Source organism: Corvus hawaiiensis, chromosome 1, assembly GCF_020740725.1.
Source record: "Corvus hawaiiensis isolate bCorHaw1 chromosome 1, bCorHaw1.pri.cur, whole genome shotgun sequence".
Taxonomy (NCBI): domain Eukaryota; kingdom Metazoa; phylum Chordata; class Aves; order Passeriformes; family Corvidae; genus Corvus; species Corvus hawaiiensis.
This window is the reverse complement of record NC_063213.1, coordinates 24,917,017-24,943,840: the sequence shown is the minus strand read 5'-3', so window position 1 is coordinate 24,943,840 and position 26,824 is coordinate 24,917,017. Positions and strand designations below refer to the sequence as shown.

At 37.5% G+C, this 26,824-nt stretch overlaps 1 protein-coding gene and 1 long non-coding RNA gene across 9 annotated transcripts in view; one reads left to right on the top strand and one right to left on the bottom strand.

Moving 5' to 3' along the window:
- Positions 1 to 714: 714 nt before the first annotated feature.
- Positions 715 to 26,824, bottom strand: part of NFX1 (nuclear transcription factor, X-box binding 1) — an 89,074-nt gene continuing 62,964 nt past the window's right edge. For 2 of the 8 annotated variants that reach the window (XM_048296887.1, XM_048296865.1), the window contains exons 19-24: positions 25,597 to 25,638; positions 25,118 to 25,216; positions 20,059 to 20,125; positions 13,028 to 13,173; positions 6,050 to 6,151; positions 715 to 4,555 (exon numbers count right to left, since the gene is read on the bottom strand). In XM_048296887.1, coding sequence (XP_048152844.1) covers positions 4,480 to 4,555; positions 6,050 to 6,151; positions 13,028 to 13,173; positions 20,059 to 20,125; positions 25,118 to 25,216; positions 25,597 to 25,638 — 532 coding nt within the window. In that variant the 3' untranslated portion in view covers positions 715 to 4,479. Of the gene's footprint in view, positions 4,556 to 6,049; positions 6,152 to 13,027; positions 13,174 to 20,058; positions 20,142 to 25,117; positions 25,217 to 25,596; positions 25,639 to 26,824 lie in introns of those variants that run through there. The other 6 variants (XM_048296877.1, XR_007202217.1, XM_048296896.1 and 3 more) reach the window with 6 other exon arrangements.
- On the top strand, positions 6,151 to 10,666 carry LOC125322787. The gene is made up of 2 exons (XR_007202220.1): positions 6,151 to 8,182; positions 10,556 to 10,666. It is a non-coding gene; the product is annotated as an uncharacterized LOC125322787 (long non-coding RNA).

Below are 26,824 nucleotides of genomic sequence, written 5' to 3'. Positions count from 1 at the left end.
CACTATCTACAAAGGCTAAAATACTTGAAACCCAACATTTGAACAATAGTATCCATCTAAGCCTATTTCCAAACATGGAAAAGGGTTCAGAAAACAAAACTGATTGTCTCTTCTGCTGCCATTTGCACACACTGATAAGAAGACTTATTTGGTCTCCCCCTAGTCCATGACAGACCTAACTGAAGTGCAAGTGTTTTTTTTCAGGCAAAGATTTCTAGGTAACACATTTTCCAATGCTTGTATACTCGCAACATGCCATCCTCATCTTACAAAAATACATGAAATGGACGTCCAAACTTAGAGACAGTTGACATAGCAAGATAAAAGGTTTTCATCTGTCTTTCAAGATTCTTCAATCTCAGATCACTTTCTGAATTTCTATGAGCCATCTTGCACTTCATCTGAAATACCAGGTCAGGCTTTTGCTGAAAATGCATGACCAGGTTTAAAAGTTTCGGGAGCAGGCAGTTCAAATTATTTCAAACTTCTGATTTTCAGACTGCTTGTTCTTTGAATCTTCCCGTCACTTACTGAACTGTGATGGCAAAATTTTTACATCATCTCTCCACCCCCCACTTATCATCCTGAATTTGTTGTATCTAAAGCCCACAGGGACTTTAAAGTTACATTAGTCCTCACTTCCCCTCCCCCCATCTGCCTTACAGTCACCGTTACAACTGAATGGTGAACAAACAACAATAAAGGGACCATAAGTTAAAATCATACATTTTATTGCCAAGTAGCATTTAGGCTGACATAATAAAGGGTTTTTCATATAACCAAAATGTACATTTCTATCCAGAATCATCTCTCCTGTAGTTCTGAATTCCGAGAAGGCAGCATACTCTCCATTTCCTGGGGAGTCCTCTTTACGTGCTTCATTCTCCACACAGCATTCATTTAAAAATCACTTCAGATCCAGGAAATCACACCTTTTATATAAAAATTTGAGGGAAAAGTCTTCCCAAATGTCCATTTAAATTTTTACTCTTGTTTCTCTGTGATGTCTCAGTCTTCCAACCCTTGAACACCAAGATGAAGTTTGCAAACAATTCCAAAGCACTGAACTTTAAATTAAGATTTATTTTGGGTTTATAAAGAAAGTAATTTTACATCAGTAACTTGAAAAAATCAAGTTAAATATGAATTTTTCAACAAATAACAAGCGTTGTAGAAAAATTTTATTTTGCTCATTTCATTATGAAGCAGATACTGTAAAAACTGCCACAGAAACAGTGATATTGAAGTCTACTTATGCATCTTATACAATTTTAGGTTAAACCCAAATACTGAATATTCAGAGCACGTTAAATATGTTAAACTATACAGAAAGGCAACAGCACAGCCCAAATGCCAAACTACCTGCCTATTTTAAACACAGTTTTAAAAGCACTTCATGAAGTTGCATGGATTCCAACTGGTATCACATAACTTATTTCAGAAGATGCTTACTGAAAGGTAAATATATTTACAGGAAATTATTATTCTTAGGGCTGTGGAAAATTGCTAGCATATCAAAGCTGAAGTCATAGTTACAGTGATGTCAAAATTATTTTTGTCACTGACTTCACGGATGCAAAGATTTCTTTTACCTACTTATTTTTCTATTAGATAAAAGGTGTAAAGGCCAGCTCAGATTTAAAAAATAGCTATTTGAAAAGTATTTCCACGAAGCACACGTGCAATATGAAGCTAAGTTATCACATATATCAAAACTCCAGCCTTATGACTATACCATATGAAAGTCAAAGATTGCAGCAAAAGCAAACAAAAACAGAGAGAACAGCACCACTGTTAGCCTTACTGAATTCTTTCTTAAGGCTATGTAGCTGAGTTCCAGGGGAAAATTACTTTCATGGCAAACATATGGTATCATATTTTTAACCAAATTATTAAAATGCATTTAAAAAAAAGATTCAGTACTTACGAATTTCTTCGTAACTACAGGTATGCTCCAATAGCCATGATTTAGAGATGTGTAACATACAGATCTATAAAAATGTTTTAACATTCATGTAGTTAAGAGGCAAGTGATAAGAAGTATGACTTCTCAGTATGAACAGATTCAGTAATAATTATTAATCTTAGCCTGAGAAACTGAGATTACCCTCATTTTCTTATTACAAGCAGTGGCAACTTGATTGCTGAAGTGCGTCACACCAAAGCTCTCATTTTTATGTTAATGCCATAATCTGATAAGAATTCCACTAAACAGAGCTGAAAATAATGCTATGAAAACCTTTTAGGTTTTAAATTTCAAATCAGAGGTGCAAATGTGATGGGTTTGGCTATATTCATGTGAAACTGTGAAAAGTTAGTAGGCTGCACCTTTATTCCATTTCTTATCAACTAAACCACTTTGGTTTTCTGTAATGTTAGGTCTACCTATAGTAAACCAACTGTGTGTGCTCCAGCATACAAGCACCTGACTCAGTTCACTGGACATGTGTTGCCAGCTCCTGTGTGGAACCTACCTTTGCAACGTAACTATGTACATTCTTCCTAGAGGTCTTACAAGCTTGAAATCAGTGCTATATTAACATAGCTCTGAGTTTCAAAACCAGAAATAGCCTTTTTTTGGCCACATTGAGTCAGCATTTGTCTGCAAGCACTGGTACAGATACAGTCCTCACAAGGAAGGGATTGAGGAAATACATTCCTGGAAAGGTGCTAAGTAACTTATTTCTTCAGCTGATCTTAGCAGTACACCTTGTAGAATTAAACCATAATTTGCTTAAGAAATTAAGGGCAATGTAAGACATACTGATTTATTTTTCATTTCTGTTCACAAAGTCTTAGACAAAAAAGTAAAACAAATTAAAATCACTACATACAAATTAAAAGCCTGAACACTCTTGAAGGTACCTGTTTTACCTGAAACACTTCAAATGTTTAGTAACATTTAAGACTGCATCTTTTAAAACGTGAAATAATAAACTCCTATGAAAATATACAATAATAGCATGCATTTTATTTTCAAAACATTTGGGGGGACAGATATGGTCTGTGAGTTTTCTACTTGTTCCATGTTTCATGAGCTGCTCAATTGAAATGTAGCCATGGAATGCTTCATAGTTAAGGCTCAGGGTCATATGATAACTCTAAGTGAATCTAAGCATGAGTAAATGCCTTCCGTTTTTTGGCAATGAATCTCACACTACAACATAGTGAGCCCCTTTTTAGCATCAGCCTCTGATGCTGTACAGGGGACTCACCTCTACTGCTACATTGTTGCAGCCTCAAGCAACAAGAACCAGAGTACCTCAGTGTCAGAGTTCCCAAAGCTATTAATACAAAAAACCTTCTCCTCAGGAGAACAGGTATTACTCAAATTCAGAGCTGTACCACCTCTTCTGATCAGACCTACAATCTCCTCTCCCAGAGAGCTACTCAGCTATCTTAAATCAAGATCTGGAAACAATTCACCATCATGAGACCACTCTGGTGTCTTTCAGTGTTTAAACTGCCCTCCCATTTTGCTAATGGTATTTCCCATAAAACAAAGATCTTCCATTGCCAAGTAGTTCAGGCAGATGGTCTTATAACTGTTACAAGTATTATTCCAAATACATAACATACTTAAACCAAACTTCACGCATTTATCTTAAGCTTGCACAGTACAGAAAAAAAAAAAATAAACCGCAATAAAACCATGCACAGAACACCAAAATAATATGTAATGTCTGATTTTGTTCAAGGTCTTGAATAAAAACATAGTAGTAGTAGTAATCTCATGTTGTGGAGTTGGTTTTGTTGTTGTTTGCTTTGGGTTTTTTTCTTTGTTTTTGCTTGTTTTTCTTTTCTTTTTTTAACATACCAAATTTGAGATAAATTAGAGTAAGTCTCAATTCCCCACCTTCCCCAAATACTGGTTCTTCAGATTCCAAAGCAAGTCTCTGCTCTTAATAGGCATTTATGTATATATTCACACATAAATTTTATATTTCTTTCCATGTAGAAGTATAACTCAAATTCTCAAATTTACCACATTAAACCAAAAATGAATTAATAAAACATGAAAATACTTAAGAATATCCCAACCAGTGTTTTTATCATGTATTATTTCTAGTCCATTTTAACTTGTGTGATATATGTCAAAATAAATATTTGAGATTTATTGTTGTTCTTAATATTCCAAAAATATATTTGTTTACCACCAGTTCTCTTGCTTCAAAGTCATCAATGAAAATCTACATTATTCTGACAGCACATTAGATACAAAATTGCACCAAACCCAGATTTAAAAAGCTATACCACTATTAGGTATTATGCAGTTACATAAACTGTTGAAATGCTTAACTTTTTAAACTAGCTTATCAATCTAACTTTAGATGTCAAATTATGAATATATTGAACAACTGATCATTTGACAGATAATCAAAAAGCACCTCACACAATAACTTAGCATTTTCACCTCTAAGCTTCTGTATCATAATCTATGTGATTCTGATTCATCTGAATGATTCACCATCAATCACTTCAGTCCTGGACATCAAAGTAGTCAATTACTGGCTCTTCCTTTAATGGTTTGGATAAACCACTGTTTCCACTACTCCTGAAATTATAAAAATATTAGATATTACTCACATGCATGTAAAACAAGATACAAAGTAAACTGAATCACAAACTCCTGTAATGTCTCAATGTGCACATACACATTGCATCGGTCAATAGCATGCACTTCTAAATTAAGTTTTAGTTGGAGTACCTTAATGCTCCAGAAAGCCTTTGTTAACTGAATTTTGACAAAAACATATGCTTGATTAAATTAATGTACATCGACATGTGTCTGAATCGACAGAATTTGTTTTGGGGTTTTACTAGAAAATGTAGTTTACCACTAATATTTATTAAAAAAATGATACTGTACTGAAGATTAAATGTCCAAAATGCCCTCTTAAAAGAAACAGCAAAAGAAATACTGTTGAACTGAGCTGATGATAAATCCACTTGATTTCAAAAGCAAGAGTAACAAAAAAAATATGGTAATAGCGAATTCAAACACTAAAGATTTTTTTCAGTAAGACAGTATGAGATCTTTCACAAGGTTTTGTAGAATTAAGAACTTCTAAAGAAACTTTACTTCTAGAAATGAAAAATAAATGGCTAAAGTCCTTTATTTAATTTTGCTACATAACTCCTTGTCATTAATTAGGGTCACTGAAGACAGCAATCCCACAGAAGTGGAAACGAAGAGTAACAACCTGTTTAAAACTGACATTGAATTACACCTTAAGCAATCCTTTTGGAAATGTATTTTGCTCTAGATGCTTAGCTCTGAAACAATTTAAATTTTCTCAGAACAGCCTACTTTGTATTCCAGCAGCATCTACCAACAGTAGCTACTGCAACATTAAGCAGTCCCCTTCTGTAAAAGGTACTTGAACATGATTTCAGATGCTAATCTGGGAAAAACTTGGGAAGAAAACACTTTTGAAAGGTAAACCTGAAAAAATAATAAGCCATCCATTAAAAAAAAAAAAAATCATAACTGTGAGATAACTACAGGTATGTGAAGCTGGCAGGTCATACAATGTAAAGACTGTCCTTTTAGGACTATTGACCAAGATGTCTTATATATCCCACCTTCAGTAATACTCACTATCTGATAAAAATGGTAGTTCACTTTTAATCAACTGTGTAGTCATATCCACACAAAAAAATACATTTAGTATCTGTCCAAATAAATAATTTTATGCCAGTAAGACACTACTCTTGGTTAAAGGTAAAAAAAAAAGGGAATCCCCAAACCTCCAAAACAGCACTCTCTTCCCAATCATGTAATATTTATTAAAAAATAATTTTAAAACCCCATAATATTTGTTATACTACTACCCCTATAACACACAGTCAATCCTATGTTTTTGTATCACTTAATTTCAGGCTTGCTTCTGTGGAAAGAACATCTCAGTGCATGCTGCAAGCTCCAAAGCTGTGTGTGGGTTAAGAAAAAAGAAGAAACGGTGTATAAAGTTGAAGCTTAGGAACATGTTCCTTGGGGAACTCAGAACAAAACTGAAGAATATGGTTTTAAATCCAAATTCCTTACTTATCTGTTTGTTTGTAATGAGGAAGAGGAGGTGCAGGCCTGCTCTGCATTTCTTTATCTAGCACAGAAGTTAAGGTATTGCTTGGACAAACCGATTTCCCTCTAAAGAAATAAAAGAAAGGTTACTTAATTCAATAGGAAATCATATTCATTAAGAAGTTGGGAATGAGTAATATTTGTAAGTAGCAGTTTTGGTGTCAGAGTTCATACTTGCATTCTTAAATCATCTATTCAAATACTTAATTTTCCAACCATGGAGACCAACACTGCAAAAAATACATTCTCATTACAAAGAAGATATCCAGTATTCTAAATGTCTCTTCACTTCTGTCTATAAAAGATGCAGAAGCAGCTTACTAGATTTGAGCATTGGTACCCAAACTCCTTTTCTGCATGTCAGGTCCACAAATCCTTTCTACTATGAAGTGCATTAAATGATCAACTGTTAAAATACCAAAACCGGAATACTTATACTCAAGGGCAACATATCTGTTCTTTTAAAGAACAAGATATAAATCAGAAGGAACAACTTAATAGCTTAACTCAGCAGCATGAGAACACGGTTCACTGAATCTCTACAACATATTACCTAAAGTTTTGGAAGCATCTTCTCAAACTCTGGCAGTAAATCATGTTAAACTTGTTGATCACAGCACCCTGCTAAGCAGCACTCTCCCAAACAACAACTGCCTCTTCCTTGTAAGCAATTCCAGGTGAATCAGATCAGAAAAAAAACATTATTCATTAGAGTGGGGAAATTAAAAAATCAGCTTCTGTCCTCCACACTAATTACAATCTATTATGTGATTGCCACCACACAATGAAGCATCACACTTGTGCCTGTCCCATCTGAAGTGTAAGGGTCACCCCATGGCTATAGTCACAGGGCAGTATGTTCTCCAGTATAGGAGAACAGTGTACTTTAGCATGTATACTTATATGTTCTAAGCTTTGAATCACACTCAACTTCAGTTGGCAGTCTATGCCCAAAGGCTGCAATGGCTGGAGAAAGAGGAAGGATATATTAAAAAAAAAAAAAAAAAGTCTGAAAGAAACAACCCCCAACACCCAGGAAAAAAAAGTCATAGAAAGATTGTTCCAAAAAGGCATCTAACTAAAAAAACCAATCCAAATCATTACCAAACACACTGTATCTCTAATAGATTGTGGAGATGTCTTAAAATTTCCTCTAAATTCATGAGCTACTTTCAAGAACGAGTTTGTCCTATTTCACTTGGATGATTTAACTGCAAGACTGAAAGAGCTTTCCCATTAACAGTTTCTTTTTCATCTTATCTGGGAGCAGATAAGATGAATAAATTAAAATTCTTAAACCTCATCAAGGTCAATTTCTTACCCTTCCTGCACCTTCTTCTAAACCCATGCTACTGACATTTTCAGACCAAACTACTTCTTGTACACTAATCAAACTGCATTCCTGAATGGTTTTTATCGGGTATTAGCAAAAAGTTCTTCACTGAGAGAACTGCCAAGCATTGGAACAGGCTGCCCAGGGAAGTGGCTGTCACCATCCCTGGAGGTATTTAAAAGATGTGTAGATATGGTGTTTGGGGACTTGGTTTAAGGGCAGACTTGGTAGTACAATTGGATTCAATGATCTTAAGGGTCTTTTCCCAACCTACATGATTCTATGTCAAGTACTAAATAATATTTCCTCCTTAATTACTTTATTTATGCATTTCTAAATAAACTCCTCTAGATCACGAGATTCTCTGTGTTTGCTAATTAAATTTCTACTCAATGAATACCAACACATGCATCTTGTTTCTTTCAAAATTACACACTGAATAGCAGAAATGCTGCAAAGCAATGTGTTGTGCATTGTTATAATTCCAGAAATGTGCACGTGTTGAGTTCCATGCTTTGTCACATTCTTGGTAATTCATACTTTCTCCCCATTTCCCTGAGAGCTTTAAGCAGTTGAAATCTCACAACAGTACACAGATGAACGCCAGTTCTATTTCAGAGCTTACAAAAATTATGTATTTGTCTTATTTCCATCATATTTATCTTTTTTATTTCGTAATGTCTTGTTTCTATCAGTTTGTATTTAAGGGCAAATTTTTGTGATATTGTGGCAACACAGATGAAAAACTCCACAACACTTTCAAGGTAAGTCAAAAGTCCACTAAAATATTACGTGATGATCCCTGAGCTCCTTTCAGTATTGTTTTAAACTGAGTACTGACAGTCTATTCAAATGAACTACAAAATCTTACAAACATATGTCACCAATTTAAAAAGCACCCCCATCTCCCCAACAGTGAAAGTTTTCATTATCTGGAAAAGAAGTTACTTGCCAATGACTGTAATTTTTTCAAGGTTATATTATGTTTACATGTACACTCTAACAACAAGTATATTACAGTCCTATCAGTTGAGAACAGCTAATTTTCCTCTCTTGTCTAAAGTGGTTAAGAAGTCCTTTAGCTCTAAGCCTGACATATAAAGCCAAATGCTCCCACTGCCATTTCACTCACATCTCAACGGTAGAGTTCTAACTGGAAAAAGACAACAGTGGTAGATGGGAGGGTATTCTGTTGTCCTCTTTCATTTTTATCAACTGTGATGCGCAAAAACATGGAAAGCAAATTGCCTGGAGGTAATTAAGCAAAAAAAAGAAAGGCTAGAAAGGCCTTCAACAACTAAAGTGTCTGTCCTTACTCTAGAACATCAGACTAAATCTTGCTTGTACAGTAAAAAAAGAAGAAAATAAATGAGAGCTCTGAAATGTCAGAAACACAACACTTCGAAGAATACATGTGCACTGATTTCTACTAATTAGCTAAAAAAAAAGAAATCTTACTGAAAAAAGAGAATGGTCCTGCATTTCAAGAATGTCAATCAGCAGTTCTGCTCTAAAGTTAAATGTTCCCAGGATGTAGAGGGTTAATCTAGCATACCTTTAAAAATTAGGAGGGATCAAAGCCTTGTGAACAATTAGAGATGATCCTGGAACAAAATCTACTTTGGTTACATCAAGGCCTAGACCTGTTATAGCTTTGAGAAAATTTAACATTCCTCAAAAAAAAGCAGAAGAGATAAACAGCAAATTGGTATGTCATGAAACCACAGGAGATTTAGAGACAAAAATCTATAAATTTACATTCCAGCAAAATGAACACCACTTTCTGTATACCTTGGTGGCACACTGATTGGTTAAAGAGGAAAAAAAGAGATGAAACAGCCCACATTTAGTCCATGTGGAAAAACCCCAAACAATTGAATTCAACTAAAGAGATGTACAATGGGAAAAAAAAACAAACTTTGATTACTTAATTACTGGAAATAAGAAAGAAAGCAGACCCTACCTAACCAGCCATGGTTATCTATCATCAGTTGTAAAAGAACTGTTGATATGAACACAAAAAGCTCTGCAAGTATTTTGGACATTTTGATATGAAAGTTGCTATTCTTCGTTTCATTAACTTATTCTCAAAGTAAGGAAAAAAAAAGCCAAGTGCCTGCCTCAAGCAAAAAAGTTGAGATGACACATTTTTAACAGCAGTACAGGGAGAAGCTTGAACATAAATTATCTGCTGATTTTAAGGCAGTGCTAGTGCTGACAGGATGGCCTGTTGTATAAAACCGGAATGTGGAAATCATGACTCAATTTATCTTCTTCAAGACTGCAAGCTCAATTTTTGTTAACTATAGGATGGATCAGCATTGATCTGTTTTGGTATGAAATACTACAAAATTCCTTGTCCACTACTCTGTCCAGACTAATTCCATGTAGTCTTGCAATAATGTGCCATCATATTTCAGACAGAGCAGATTTTTGTGAAAAATGTCTCCAAAAACTGATAACAGTTGAGGTGGAATAATGAAGCAAATGGCTCTTAAATAATCCCCATATTGTTTAAACTTCATATAGTCTATGCCTAAGCTTTCCAGAAGCAACATACACTATTCTCAGGGCAAACAATGTCAATGTTTAAGAAAAAAACAATAAGAAAAAGATGCAGCTTTTTTTCTGAAGCAGGACTGCTGTTAAAACCACCTTGGCTGGTGACCTTATAGCATTATTTGTACTTAAATTGCTTTAACATTCTTAGAAGTTGCAGATGTCGAGAGGCATTGCCTTACAATAGGCCTTTGTGATTGCAAAAGGGGGTACAGAGAAAGTTAGCTTTTGCCTCATGGCAGAAGATGAAATTCTTAGACAGTGAAGGGTGGAAAAAAAGCTCTTAAATAAACAAGAGTACCTTTATGTAGTCATCATAATTTCTGTCAAATTGAATCTGAATTTATTTTAGATACCAGAAAGGCTGCAGAGATAGTTAAGTAAAATGAATTTGTACCTAGAGTTCAAGTACTGAAACATGCCCAGAAAAACTTAAAGAAGTCAAAGGATAATGTTATTTCCTCAGAACATATACTTTCCTCTCAACCCTGCCACTGGGATGTGCAGTTTTTTCTTTCTGCGATGCAACTATAATGATAAGGGTGTTCCATGTGGTTACAGGGGTTTTAATTCTTTAGGTCTTTGATCCTGCTGATCTTGTATAACCTACATCTATGTAACCATTTCTGAGCCATTTCCAGACTGACCTCATCAAAAGGAAATAAAACCCTGGGTAAAAAAAAAAAAAACAAAGGACATGTCAATGAGACTGTGGCAGCATGTGGCTTTCTCACTGAGAACCATGCAGGACCTTGTCACCTTCTTGAGAAGTCCCCTTGTTAATGAGGAGAAACTGACCCTAATGTTCTTCCTGGAAGTAACAGGAAGAGGATGGGTCTTACAGGGATGACTGCCCTCAAAATCACTTCCAGGATGTCTCAAGTCCATACAAGCTGCTTACACAGTGGTCACTACATAAAAACAAGCAGACACCCCTTTAACAGGCTCTGGAATCCAGAGTTATTTAGAGAAGGAGAAAAGTTTTACTCATCTGAGTAAAAAACTTCAAAAAACCACTGACAGGTACAGCGAAACACAAGTGTCTACTTGGAAAGGAAGCTTTACTCTTTTCATCATAACAGTCTGGACATTATCCATTACCTCTGAACATAGTTCAGAAAGAATCTGGTACTGCAACTGTTGAAAAGATGGTGACTGCAAAGATGACCAACAGGTAAGCACAGAGAAAGGCACTTACAAGGATTCACTACGGGTCTTACACTTCAAATGACACCAGAACTGTAATTCAGATCAAGGTTAACAGTCAAAACTGGGAATGATCTCTGTGGTTATATATGGGTAATGCCATACATGAGTGACTCTAATGCAGCAAATATGATCAACTTTTACTGATGGTGATGGAGGCAGAGGCTGAGAGCAAAGCAGGTTTATGAAGTGTGCCCCTAGATCTCTGGAAGAGGACGAAGCCTGGTTGAAAGAGGCTTTCTTAGCAATGGGACTTTCTCACTCTTCTAACCTACCTGTAATAGCGATGCTACCATTTGAATGACACAATGGTGGAGTGTGAAGAGAAGGAATGGTCTTCTTGTCTGAATGATTTTCATTTATTTATACATGGAGGAGCCCATGATAGAAATCCGAAGGCATTGCTGAGACAGAATGAAACAAAACCATTTTGACTTTCTGGTGATTACAAGCTCTGGGAGTTGAAGAAGCCATTGTGAAATACACAAAAATATCATTCTGCAACTTGAGCTATTCCTCATCTGAGGCTACAATGTTTTTTATATCTTGAAGAAGTGGCAGATAAAAAGAAAATTAAAAGGAGTTCTGGATGAATCCATTAATTTAAGAAATATTGGTGTGCAGCTGAAGAACAGTCTCAGTACACCACTCAAGTGTCTTTTAAGAGCGGCAGTGATGAAAAAGAAGCATGTGCATTCTGCACAGTATGCTATTCCCTGAAGAACACAAGGAGCAAGAGTAGAAGCAAGTGTGCAATCTCTCCTAAAACCATAGAGGAAGGCCTCCCATTCTCAAGTTGCAGGACTTGCCTTTGCTTTTGAAGCATAATCATCTGCCCTGCTCCTTTTATTCTCTTCACTAATTTCTCATCCTGCCCCCTAATTTCTTTCTTTTTTTTTAAAATAAGCTTTTTCAAATATGAACACTTTGTTCATCTTCCTTTACTTGAAACAAAAAGTATCATACGTTGTAAGATCAAAGTAATGTTCCATCTCTCTTGGAAGAAACCAAGATTGTAGCTAAGCTACCAACTGATGAACAAGTTAAGGAGTAGCTCATGGCACTCTAATAGCACGGAAGATGACAGATTTCTTACAACTGCAGTCAATATTTACAGTTTAAAACAATTGGTTGTCAAATAATCACAATTTGACAGCACAAAACTAAATATGCTGCTGAGTAAGGAGCATGGTCAATGAAGCCCTGATACCTGAAGCCTTCCCATACTATGTCTCTAGTGCAGTCAGCTTGCTTTTCCCCTAGCTATATTCCCTTCATTTTCTTCTCTACTATAACTGCCTTTTGTGAGTGTTCTCCAAAAATTTTCATTTTTGCTACGAAATCTCTTCAATTTGCAGTAATTCCAGCTCCCTCTTTGTCCATTAACTGAAGAGGGAGTATACACTGTGACAGCTTCAGATAGATGGAGAAATATGTTACAATAACCATATTTTTTCAAAGGTAGTGTAAATTTAAAGTATGATTTCTCAAACCAGTAATTAGTTTTCATAAAATTTTATTATGTATTTTATTTCTGATACCTCTATCAAATTTAGCTGATGACAAAAAGTTACTGCTATGATGAATGGAAAACAATCTTGCAAAATATTTTCTTAGCTTTTTTTATTTCTAATTGTGTTTTCTTCTCTGAAGATTTACTTAAGTAGTGGAAATGAACCCATGAAACTAACAATTCAAAAACTGCTTTAAAAAAAAATTTCTACTGGAAATTGCTGCATTTTGCAAATTGCATTGTAAATAAACTCATTCTGGTAAGTGATAAAAAACCATCCAATTATTTAAACTATACTGTAAAGATTTGAAAACAACAATAAATTACATACTTCACTGCAGTGATAACAACATTGCGCTTTGGTTCGTTGTCATAGCTCACACTTTCAATGCCATAAACCTGAGCTAATTCATGGATGATTCTGCGGTGATCTCTGTTCATTGGTGGGTAACAATGACTCTTCTTTGTATGCTTGCCCTGAATTCAACAGAAGAGGTTAAGAAAGAAGAAAAAAAAAAGGTGAAGTTTTCCTTTAGAGGAGCCAAGGGGAAGAAAACAGCAAAAAAAAGTGTTTCTACCTCTAAAATTTTGCTGCTATGACAAAATCAATACCACAAATTGCTAAGACCTCAGTATTGACAGAAAGCTCATCTGAAAATATTAATTTAATTTCCCAAACTTAAATTGTATGTTCTCTATTGTGTCCAGCACCTCAAAGTATACACACATCCACATAGGGATATCTTTTAAGTTGGAAATACAAATCCTGATTACATTCATTCTACTTAGATCCCAAAAAACAATACAAAATTATTTTTATCTGAATTTGTATCTTTCAAAATGATCTGCCAAGTTCACATCAGATCTAATTTTATTTTGCAGACTGGCTTCACAATGTACATATTGTAGATAGCTACAAAGATGTCAAATTTATCAATCACTTCCCTCTACCAAAGAAGCTATTTATCTGCAAGTTCCTCATGTAATGGCATCAGTAGATTCTTTATTCAATAAAACCCCAAAGTTCTAGTTTTAATCAGTTAACGAGACTGGTAATGTTGATTCAACACTGATTATTAAATCAACAGTAAAAGAACAAACAAAAAATCAAGGCCCTATGAGCCCATATCCTTAATGGGTTGGATCAACTTTTGACAACAAATGCATATAAGGATGAGTCACTCAGTGCTTTGGTCTGCTTTCACAGATTCAGGACACTGCTTCAGATTTTGCCTTCATTATCACCAGTGAAGTCTTCTAGGTTTCTGGGTCAACAGAAAAGATTCAAAGGGAAAAACTAACTACCTGTAGTAGAATAAGTTCGAGTCAGGGACTTCTGGAGAAATCCCAACCTACAGAACTTCCTAGGACTGTAGGCAGTGCATTTAAGGTCACTGAGAGACCAGGATGATATCCCACTTCTCCATCACCTCTGAAAGATTGTAAGAATGGGGTAGGAACCCAATGACTAGAGAAAGGTAATTGTTGCAACTATATACAAACAAACAAAAAGAACCCAAGAACTATTGGCTGATTAGCTAAAATTCAAATCTGTTTTTAGGTACATGGAGGAGAAAAATACCTGGGAACAATCAGTGTGGATTTACAAAAGGTCAGCCACCAAAATTAATGTAAAAACCACATGTCACCAGAGGTACGTTGCAGCTATCCTGAAAATAGTGCGTTAGTATCTATCTCCTCCTAGATTATAAAATTGCTAAGTTACAAATAGAAACTGGACCAGAAACTGTGGTCAACCATTTTCGGAAGTCTTCAGGATAATCACATGCTGACAGAATATTATCTTTCCTTTGCAATTAACAGTAATAAACCTCCCAGCTATTACAACACTTCCAGCATAGACAAAAGAATTTGAAGAACTCTACAGATTCTGTACCTATTTATGATGACTAGTATGCTTCGTTTAAAAAAGTGGTGATGGTTCCATGCTCCGAAAAACATCACAATTCTTGTCCCTATGAAGGCAGAGCTGGATATACATGTTCTCTGTCTTTTCTGCTTACATATATCAACCATGAAAACTCTGCTGTGCTAGACAGAGTATATATTGATTAGTGTAGGCCAGAGATGTTTATGAGGCAAGGAAAGTCATATACAACAGAGAGAGGTGAATCATGTTAATGTTAAAACTTTTAAGTATCAAAATCCTTTTTATTACTCATTTCTCCAGTTAAACTGAAGTGGGCATCTCCAAAGGGACAATGCAAAAAAATAAAAAAGTAGATGTAAAATGAGTAAGCCTAAGTAACAGTAATCAGTATCAAAGACATAGTACTGATGCAGGCAGAGCTACATGAATGCTTGATAGATTAGCATGCAAAATACTTTTAATACAAGTAAAGTTTCACATCTAGAAACAAAGAAAACAAGACACATATTTAGTCAGAGAGTATTTAGGAATCATAATAAACAACCAAACACAGACTCAAGCATAAAGAGGACTTGAGGATTATGGCAGAAGAACAACTAAAACCGGTCTCTGCATAACGCCATGTCACACATATTAATTCAATCTTTAGCTACATAAACCTGTGGGTTGCAAGATGAAACACGACTCTCACAAGAGAGAAAAGAAAGCATCTGAGACTTCAACAGAAATAGAAAGAAAAGTTATGCAAGAAAAACTGAGTACAAGTGCAAATTAACTTTATAGTGCATGGGAAATATTCCCTTTTACACCATACATACCACAATTTTGAAGGAAAGGAGAGTCGGAGCATGGCCTCCACACATGCTGTCACTTCTAGCTTCAGGACAGGCTAGGAGGACACATGGAACTACAGGCTGGTCAGCTTCACCTCAATCCCTGGGAAACCTCCTCCCTTTTGAAATCTAACTTGATTTTGGGGAGCTTTCTGGGAGCTTCTCATACCTTTATGGAATAGCAATTCCCTACAGCCTGATGGGTAGGATGGTACAGAACTGATCCTTGAGATACTGAACCGTCATGTGACCCTACATGGTTCATCCTAATCATGATAAAAGCTGGGTACACTGGGTAGTTCTCCCCTTAGGTCAGACAAGGAAATGACTGAGATGTGGTTTCTTTTCATATTTTCCTTCTCTTCTCCAATGCAGATGCTCCTTAACAGACACCATTTCTCTGCTTTGTACAATCACTATTCAACAAATGGTTTGCACTGGGAAGTAAAGCACTGGAGATGTTCTTGAGCTCTCTGGTATTCTTGTTCTGGCATGTTTGATGTCACTAATCGCAAATGTAAGACCTGTGGTTGCCTCTTTTTAAAAGTAATTACATATCTTGGTTTGATATTAGTATAAGCATATATTTGGTATATGCAATTATATATAGAAAGACGTATGTGTACATACTTGTATATATAAGTATGTATGATAAAGGTAATGTATAAAGGAATATGCAAAATAGGATAACCACAGGTAACACAACACTAGGCGAATTATTCTTAGGTAAAACATACAGATAACAAACAATTATTCTATGCACCTGCTTCCAAGTGTCTGAGGTTGGAGGGACCTGAGTATAATTAGCATAATCTGCACCCCAATGAACAAGAAATTGAGCACAGGGGCAAGAGACAAATGAACTAGGAACTCCTGTTAATACTGAAACAGGAAATACACAGGAGACTGAAGCAGTGTCAGGCCACTTGAAATGAACATAAATAAGTTGTAAGAGTAAGTAGAAATGAGACAATGAAGGCCAAGGCCCATCTGGAATTACATCTGGCCAAGGATGTCACGGACAGAAAGAAAGGCTTCAAATACATCAATAACAAAAGGAAAAGTAAGGATAATGTGGGCCTATTACCAAACAGAGGGGGGAACCTAGTAAGAGAGGACACAGAGAAGATGGAGTATGTGAACATCTTTGCATCAGTCTCACTGACAAACCCTCAAGAATCTCTGACTCAGGAAACCAGGGTAAAAGAATGTTGGAAGGAAGTTTCTGTTGGTCTAGGACTGGGGTTAGAGAACACCTAGGCAAACTTGATATCTGAAGTCCATGGGCTCTGATGGGATGCATCCCTGAGTGCTGAGAGAGCTGGTGGACATTACAGCGAGGCTCCTTACAATCATCTTTGAAAGGTCATGGCGGTTAGGAGAGGTGCATGAAAACTTAAAGAAAGCAAACATCACCCCAGTCTTTCTTAAAGGGCAAGAAGGACTCTGAGGAACTACGGGCCAGCCAGTCTGTCATGGTTTGACACTGGCTAAATGCCAGGCACCCATGAAAGTCACTCACTTACCCTCCCCTGCTACAGCTGGGTAGAAGAGTGAAAATTTAACAAAGGCTCATGAGCTGAGATAAGGACTGAGAGAAAGCACTCCAAGGGCAAACCAGGCTCGACTTAGAAAGTCAATTTATTACTAACAAAATCAGAGCAGGATAATGAGAAGGCTTTTTTCCCCAACCGCTCCCTCCTTCCCACTGACAGCATAGGGAGTAGGGGTTTTGGTCAGTTCATCACCCAAGCTCTTCTTCCACTTGGCTCAGGAAGAGAAGTCATTCACCTGTGAGACTGTGGAGTCCCTTCCCACAGGAGACAGTTCTCCACGAACTCCGCATGGTTCCAATCTCACAAGCAGCGGTCCTCCCAAAACTGCTGCAATGTGAATTCCTCCCACAGGCAAACAGTCCTCCCAAAACTGAGGCGTGGGTCACTCTTCCACAGGTTGCAGTCCTCCAAGGACAGGCTGCTCCACCTTGGATGCAGGGGCCCCCTCTCTCCACCAGGTCTCCCACAGGACCACAGCCTCTTCCAGGCATCCACCTGCTCTGGTGTGGCCACCTCCCCCATGGGCTGTGGATGGATCTCTGCATCCCCTATGGAACTCCATGGGCTGCAGGGCTGCCTACTTCATCATGGTCATCACCATGGCCTGTAGAGGAAACTCAGCTCTGGTGCCTGGATCCTGCCCCTCCTTCTCCACTGACCTTGGTGTCTCCATGTTGTTTCCCTCACATACTCTCACCTCCTCCTCTTCTCCAACTGGAATTAAAACTGCGCCACCACCTTTGTTTTGATTTCTTCTTAAATATGTTATCACAGAGGCATTAGTATCATTTCCAATTGGTCCAGCTTTGGCCAGTGGCATGTCCCTCTTCAGAGCCATCAGGGACTGGCTCTGCCAGACATGGTGGAAGATTCTTGCAGCTTCTCACAGAAGCCACCTCTGTGGCCCCCCTACCACCAAAAACCAGGCATTGTAAAACCAATGCACAGTCTCACAGTCTCTGGAGAGGTGATGGGGAATGGTTCACCCTCAAGGTCATCGTGGGATGACAAGAAGGTGATCAGGATTAGTCAGTATGGATTCACCAAAGGAAAATCATGCTTAACCAATCTAACTGTATGATAAAACAACTGTCTATCCCCTGGCTAGATAAGGCAAGAGCACTGAATATTGTCTACCTGGCTTTTAGGAAGATTTTTGACACTGTGTCCTGTGACATCCTCATAGTTTAACTCAGGAAGTGCCATGTGGATGAGTGGACAGTGAGGTGTATTGAGAACTGTCTGAACAGCAGATCTCAGAGGGTTGTGATCAGTGGCAGAGAGTCGAGTTGGAGGCCTGTAACTAGCGGTGTTGCCCAGTGATCAGTACTGGCTCTAATATTGTTTTAACTTACACATCAGCGACTTGGATAAAAGGGCAGATGCCTCCCCAGCAAATTCACTGACGACCCAAAGCTGTGAGGTGTGGCCAACATCCCAGAGCAGTGCGCAGCCCTTCAGAAGGATCTCAACAGGCTGGAGGGATGGGCAGAGAGGAATTTTCAGAAATTCTTTAAGGGCAAGTACAGAGACCTGCACTCAGGGAGGAAGAACCTCATGCACCAGTATAGGCTGGTGGAAAGCAGATCTTCAGACAAGGATCTGGAGATGCTGATAGGCAGCAAGCTGTCCATGAGACAGCATTGTGCCCTTGTGGCACAAAGCCAATGACATGGTGCACTAGGAAGAGTGTGATCAGGAGGTCATGAGAGGTGATCCTGCCCCTCTACTCAGCCCTCATGAGGCCTCACCTGGAATGCTGGAATGTCCAGTACCGGGCTCCTCGGTACAAGAGAGAAATGGAGGTCCTGAAGCAAGTCCAGCAGAGGGCTACAAAGATGATAGGGGACTGGACCATCTCATGAGGATAGGCTGAGAGAGTTGGGCCTATTGTACCTCAAGATGAGATGACAGATAAGATTCTATTTATTATTAGTTTTTTTTGTCAATAAGTATCTGAAGATGGAGTGTCAGGAGGATGGAGCCAGGCTCTTCTTAATAGTGCCAACCAACGGGAAAAGAGGCATCAGGCAGAAACTGATGCACAGGAAGATCCACATGAATATGAGAAAGAACTTCTTTACTGTGCAGGTGACTGAGCACTGAAACAGATTGTCCAGAGAGGTTGTGGAGTCTCCCTCACTGGAGATACTCCAGAACTGTCTGGATGCAATCATGCAATATGCTCTAGGATGACCCTTCTTGAGCTGGGAGGTTGGACTGGATGACCCAACTGGGTCCCTTCCAACTTTACCTGTTCTTTAGTAACTAGACACAGATTGACTTATTTTTAGTCTTTCATTCTAATGATGAAAACAACGGGCAAGAACACTAGACAGATGGACAATCACCAACATTGTTTAAGAAACATTCTCCATAATTTTTTTAAGGAATAAAGTTAAATAACTGTCCTTAGGGCCTAGGGGGATCAAAATTACGCTTTCTACAGTAGATTAGGTCCTTCTTGAGCTAAAGGCAACTGAGAATAATATAGTTTACATGGTCCTTTGAACCACATATACTGGGTCTTTCATGGAGCAGCAGCAAGCTAACCTGGCAGACCTGAAGGTGGTATCACTGAAAAACATATGATTATGTCTGTGGTATCAGCCTCTCTAAGTATACTGGAGTCTCTCAAACACTGTGAATGAATCCAGGTTTTTTTATAGAAGGAGGACAACCTCATACACTGGCAAATATAGGAAGGTATAAAAAAATTCGTGAGCAAGTTCCACTGCAGGGATAAGAAGTACCTAGGCTTTCCTCCTCAAAGTCTGAATGTTTAAACATCATCTTTGACAATATTTTATTAATGAAGAACCAAAAATTGATGATCATCCATTGGTGCATTAACGCCTAGCACTGCTTTAATCCTTAAGCAAGGTTTGGCACCAAAGTGATCCTGAACTACTAGGTCTCCTAAAAATTTTGTTCTTTTTACAATTAAACTGTGCATTATATTGGAACGCAAACAGATCTGGTGTCAACTCATAACTATGAGTATTAATAAAGTTTAGTAATATCAAACTCCCCCCAAACGAAACCAGTTCTAAGAATCTATACAGAGTATCTGAATACTGACCTTATTCACAGCTTCCACAAGCATTCTCATTTCCTTCTCAATGTCACTGACAAATTTTATATCCTTCCTGCAAAAACAGCATTCTAGGTGAACAGGGCAAGAGAGCGTACAAAGATATAGTATCTTCATATTTTGTAGTATTTTTCAACAAGAACAAAAGTAAAGAACACAACTGACGGAAGCAGAAGCTTCATTCACATTAAAAGACTGTTAGAATGTCATCACTATTACAAAAATAATTATTTCCCCTTCAACAACTGGAACCCAGAATAAAATGCTGTGACATGGCTCTACTGTCTGACAATCCAATTCTACATTTTCAAATGAATAATGTAGATGTTAAAGTTGCCATTTTGGTGTTTTTAAGTTACTTGTCATTAATTTACTTAATTACAATATATGATGAGACACAAAAATGGGAACAGGGTAAACAGAGTGGAGCTCTTTTCCAAGACAGAGGAAAAGTTCACTGATTTTGGTCTTCAGCTTGCCTAGCACAACAAATTATTAAGAATGCATGAAGCAGCATAAGGCTACTTGCAAGCAAACAAAACATTCTTGATGTGAGATACTAAGGATTTGTTTGAAGGATTTTTTTGTAACTAGCTTCATCACAGTACTTCAAGTCTTTCACTTATGGGCAAACTTTGTGCTCTGTTCTTAAATAAGCAGGTAAACCAGCTTTAAAAGGAAGGCTGCTATTTTTTAGGCTACCATCCCCATGGGGAAAAAAGGCTACCTGAAGATTTCATATCTCAAAGCTGGTTAGTAGTAAATAATTCTTCAAAAACCAGGCACTATTCCATATCAACACAGTACCACTTTGTGAATGATGTCAGAATTTAGCTAGTCAAGAAGTGCCTGCCAAAGCAAGCACAACTATCTCTGGCAGATGACCTACCAAAGTTCTGGATGCTGAAGTGAATGCATCATCAAAAGACCAAGGGGTCTCAAACAAATGTGCAAAACAACAACATTGAATAGCTCAGCTACCAACATCACTTGATCAGATAAAATGGACTTAGCCCATCACTGGTAAACCTTCAAGGTCTAGCAACAGTACATGGACACTGCATGTAGCTATGAGAATTCCTGGGTCTTCAGTAGAGTTTAACACTGGGAGAATTGGAAAAAGGACATGAACTGGTAGAGCTAAAAAGAAAGGGGCCTCCAGACACCTACAGTGTGAAATACAGAGTCAGCTCATGTAGTATGAGGCTTTGGAAAGAATATTGCAGAAATAATTTCAAGTTCAAAAAAACCCCAATCCACAAACAAAAAAAACCCCAATCCAACAACAAAAAACCCAACCAAAACCACCAACATCTTCAGGATTTAGAGGGTTAGAAAGCATGAACTACACAGAATACCAACCATGAACACCCAAATTTCAAGGTGAAGTGATCATGGCAGTTAAGAAAAAAATGTATCAACTACCCAGTGAGAGGGTCCACAAGGATCTGATGTATAATATTTAAAAGCGTACTAAGGAACCAGCTAACACACTGAGGGATACATAAAAATAAAAAAAGCCCCTCAGGAGCCTATAAAACCACAGATATTCATAGTGCATACAGTGGGGTCTTGCACAGCCAGTGACAAAACAAGAAAATTATTTTCTGTGTAGCTCCAGGTGGGTAGATACATCAGATATTCTCTCTTACTCCAGTAGTCTTAATTCATCAAACAACAGCCTCAACATCATCCATGTCCAGTTGGACACTGATACTTGTGCCAGTCTATTCTCCAACTTCATGTCAACAGATCAACCTGAGCATTTGTTTACTCTATGTGTATATATTTCTGGAGCTTCTTAAAAGGTCAGTGCTGAGGTGTCCAGCCAGTGGATCTGTACCCCCTGATCTGTGCTCAGTTGGTAGTCATCTCCATGCTACAAGATGGATACCCCTTGGCAGCAGAGTATCTCCTCATGTAAAGCTATATGGTGGAAAGACTTCTTTTGACTCCTTATCAGATCCTGACAAACACATCAGCAAGATCAGCATGCATCAGCACTTCCATGCTATTCCTGGTGCCCCCTTCTCCTGTCACTGTCCTACAAAGGAGACATATTATCTTGGCATGCTTACACTCGCTTATCTTCTTCCTGTTACCTGGAGTTGCACTGCATTTTGGGAGCTTCAGGGTTCTGTCATTAAAGACTACACCTCAAAATCCTCAGGAGTTCTTACAGCTTTCTCAAGTTTTCTTCATTTTTACGTATGCATTTCTTTCAGCTCTTGACAATATATCAGCTACACAGACCAATTAATTGCCTAAAGAAGATAACATGGCATTCTAGTAATGACTTTGGCAGCTGCTGCCTTCTTGAGGCAGTGACTCTGAATGCACAGGGAGGCAACTGTTGAGTTTTTCAATCATTCTAAGATCCTGTACATAACTTACGCTCTGCAGAAAGCCACAAGCCCTGAACTCCTGCATTAGTGGAGTGATGCACTCAAGCAAGAATAAATTAATCTGTCAGAAATTATTCAGAATGTTGAACCATCTGAAAACCATACTGTAACAGATACTGATGCCATGATGATTTTTTCCTTTTTTTATATATACCTTTTATATACCCTTTTACATAGCTTTTATGTATCCCCAGTGCTTTTAGCATGCATACTTGTTGTAGAGGAATTCCTTGTGGAACGGGGACATACGATATCCCAGGAGAGCTTGGGCATCCCAGGGCTGTTGCAGAAGGGGCCTCAGGCTTGCAAGGCACCTGCTAGCCGGCAGCCTTGAACAGTCTTGGGAAAAGGTATACACTGGTCAGCTCCCCTGCTGCTTAGAGGCTTTCTCATGGGAAAGGGGCGTGAACTTTGAAAAGTATAACTTGGTGTAAGTAAACAATAAAACGGGAGTACGATGCTCAAATCGTATCAGCGTTCATGTCGTGACTCTGGCTGGTTCCCCTGCACCTGGGACAAACCCCCCCCCCCCCCCCAACTAAAACTTGTAATTCCTTAAGTCTTATAACAGCTTAGACCCAATATTCCGTTAAGCCAGGAGACCAAACATCCTGGAGGCCTTGCAGCTGGAGGCCAGAAAGCCTTATGCCACCCTGAGAAACCAAGGTCTTCCCTAGAACATCCTGTAAACTAAGATAGGTCCATCCAGGGGGGGATTCCTCAGGATGGGGGGTTCATTTGAGCCTCTCATTGGGTAATCTTTGATAGATCAGCTAATTTGCAAGGTCTGTAAATTGTATACGCAATCTATCATGTGTGTGCATTTTGGCGTGTTCCACCTGGACGAAGTGGTGCACCTTAACGATCCTTAAATAAATACCGAAGTTAAAAACCCCTTTTCCCTTAAACCATGTTTGGTTCTTAATTTTAAGACCAGGGTAAGGCAACAACACAATTTCTGGATCCTGCCATCATAATGGAAAGACAAATCTTCTGCTAGACTACTGAGATAAAAGATCATCACAAGTAGTCAAGGAAGTAAATTCATAAAGCCATAGATTCACAAATTGCAGACTGCTGCTCCTGTGAAGAGTTACTATACATTACTATAAGGAGAAACTCATTTATCTTTAAAACTAGATAAATGAAATCCAGTAATTCAATGCACAAAGTAATTGACTTGAGGACTAACAAAAACTTTTGCTTTAGCTATGAATCAGTAAGAATAGCACTGGTGTATTAGTTTATTGTAAATTACCAGTGTAAAGTGGCTACAAAGGAAACACAATTAAAATCACTGCAAGAATGAGGAGGAGTGTGGAAGCATTAAGGCTACTTTTTAAGGTCTCTGTTTGACCATCGGCAATATAGTGCACGACCATGGTCAGTTCTGTTCATGAAAGACGAACATTGCACTATGGGTAGTGGCTGGCAGAAAGACAAGATAGAATTGTAATCCAAAAAACCACAGTAGACTACACACACAATGCAAAATTTTCACTTATTGTACTGAAAGTGTGTGTGGTGTTTTCTGAAAAAAGTAAAGGAAAACATACTCTATACACAACTAAGATAATAGTCCTTATAAAATAGCACTTCTAAGCGCAAATACTAATAAAAAAACCAGTAGCTCCACAATGAAAACATTCAGCTCCTATTTTACAGTAGCCTCATCAGTTGGAAGCAAAGAAGATGTAACTTTTAAATTCTGAGTGGTTGCTTATGTAAAATTTTCACTTATCTCAACATATCAACAAATTAAATAAAGGATTTTCAAGCAGCAAACATCCTTACAAAACCATGATATTTATGCAGCATTAGAGTACTGGAGCAAGAATAAAACATATTAAGCTGTTCTAAAAAACTTAGACCTGGTAAAAACCAACGTCATGCCTACAAACTCATACAGGAGTAAAAACTCTTAGATGACATATAATCTAAACATCTTTTTAAAAATTTGTCTGATCCCTCCCTGTCATTCCAGATTGCAAAGTATTTATTGATGTGATGATTTTGGTATTACCTTGATTTCACATTGTCTCATTTTAGGGTGCCTCAGTCTAGCAATGCTCTATGCAGTCACACTGGCATAGGCTTTGCTCTGCATCCAATGTTTTATTAATTCCATTTCTTTATTTTTAAAATAAAAGCAGTAAGGCAAAAAAGTAAATGAGACTGGTGGAAAGAACAGCAGTCTATGAGAGCATATTTCATTATTTTGCCATCATTTTTGTCTTTGTTTTGAAATATTTATAAGGAGCACTGAGGTGAAAGCTGATTCTGTGTAAAAGCAGTAGAGATGTGAGAAGTACAGGTACTGATTCATAGTTAGAATGGTGTAAAATGATGTTCCCATTCTAAATCTGGTCCTTTTCTGGTTACAGAAAAAAGCAATCTGTCAGGCACTTTTTACTTTTCATTATATATACTTTATATACTTTATATATACTTTTCATTATATTATACTTTTCGTTTACATACCATTTTGGAGGTCTTGAGAAGTGCACATCAATTCCTTTGCCTCCTTGGCCATCTACTGCCAAGGCAGTTATTTTTAGAAGAGTAAATAGAACTGTTCTGCATTTCCCATCTTGCTCTCAACACTGTTGACTTATGACTCCTGCCATCATTAGAACACATACCTTGCATCTTCTTTTAAAAGGTCACTGTACTTTGGTCCAGAAGAACGGATATTAAAAGGATCAGAATTATCATCTATTTCAAGAGCTTCAGCAAGGCGCCTAAATTTGACGGTAGGAGGAAAAAACCCCAAAATATAAACAAAAACGTAAGCAAACAACAAAAAAAAACCCCAACCCCATATAAATCCCAACCTTCCATACATGTCATCAAAGAATAAAGTTACAGGTTACTAATACAAATAAATAGCTTGCAAAAGATATGGTCTGCACATTTCAAACTACTCATTTAGAACTAGAATATTCTAGCAAGATTTCTGATCACTCAATATAGATCTTCGTAACAGGAATCATCTCCACACTTATCTGTTCTCTAGGTCATGCAGAAAATAATTTCTTATCCACATGGCATTAACTTTCCAAATCTAGACTACTTCTGTTAAAAAAAAAAATTAAAAAAAGCAAGCAAGTTAATTGCCCACCTGTTCCTCTGAAGAGCTAAGCATTCCTCATCGCACTGCAACCTGAATTACGAAAGAAAAATACAATTGGAATCACTGCTGCTACTCATACTTTTCAAGGTGTAGCTTGCTGGTGTCATATTATCAAGTCTAAAGAAGTAAAAAGAGTGTGTGCGAATAGTTTATTGTATTAGAACAAATAGTAGAGCTAAAAATAAAGAAGCAACAAAGATCTTTGAGGAGCCAATCCCTTCTCCTGGTCTTGAACAGGAATAGCAATTACCAAAGTCGTACAGGAACTGAGGAAAAAAGCTTCTGAACTAGATGTTTATTGGCAAATTTTATCATTTGAGAGAAGAATGAAGTTGATAGGAGCACTGAAGGGATGCTAGGAAGGACTGGGAATCAGCAATGGAAGATGTCACTTACTCGTATGAATCAGAAAAAATTAACAGTCAGGGAAAAGAGGAAAGTTAGACATGTATATGGAGGATTGTGATGAACCATAAACATCAGTATTTCCACTGAATTCCTAATTTCTAGTGTCAGCAGAGTTATGAATTTCAGTTTTCTGTCTTGTCTTTGAAAGGTATTTCATAATTTTATTTTGAGGGATTAAAATGTTGAGAAGAATCAGGAGTTCCCCAGAATTTCAGCGGCAGTTACAAACTTCTTCGCGTTAGACTGCTTAAGTTAATTAATTCTCTTTATAATAGTTACTTACATTAAAAAAAAGAAATTCTACAGGGGAAACAGGTTCAAACTGGTTTATTCAGTGGCATGTATTATCTTTGGAGACAAATAGTTCCAAGATCCAGAACTTCTGATGACTTTCTTGAAGGAGACAGAAGAAAATGAACATACTTGCACTCTTAAGATCGACCTGGTACTGTTTAAAGTCATTTGCTTGAAGAATTATTTTCTCCTCCTCTAAAAGAGGAACGTAGCCAATTTAGAGAAGCTACTCTAGGTCTGATCAAATTTGTCACAAGAAAAATCCCAAGCCCTAATAAGAAATCTAAGCTAAAGTATAAAATGTCTACAGACAGGACAAGAGAGTGAAACAAAAAGAAAATCCCTGCAGCTTGCAGAAAACATTCTTTTATTGTAAATGAATGAAGTAGATTTGTACACTACTTTGAAAACACAGGAGTTTGACAATAAACTAGAAATTTTAGACTAAATATTCTATGTACCACTGTCTCTTTTCCCCCTGCCCCAGTATTCGGTAGACAAAAAGAGAGAAGGG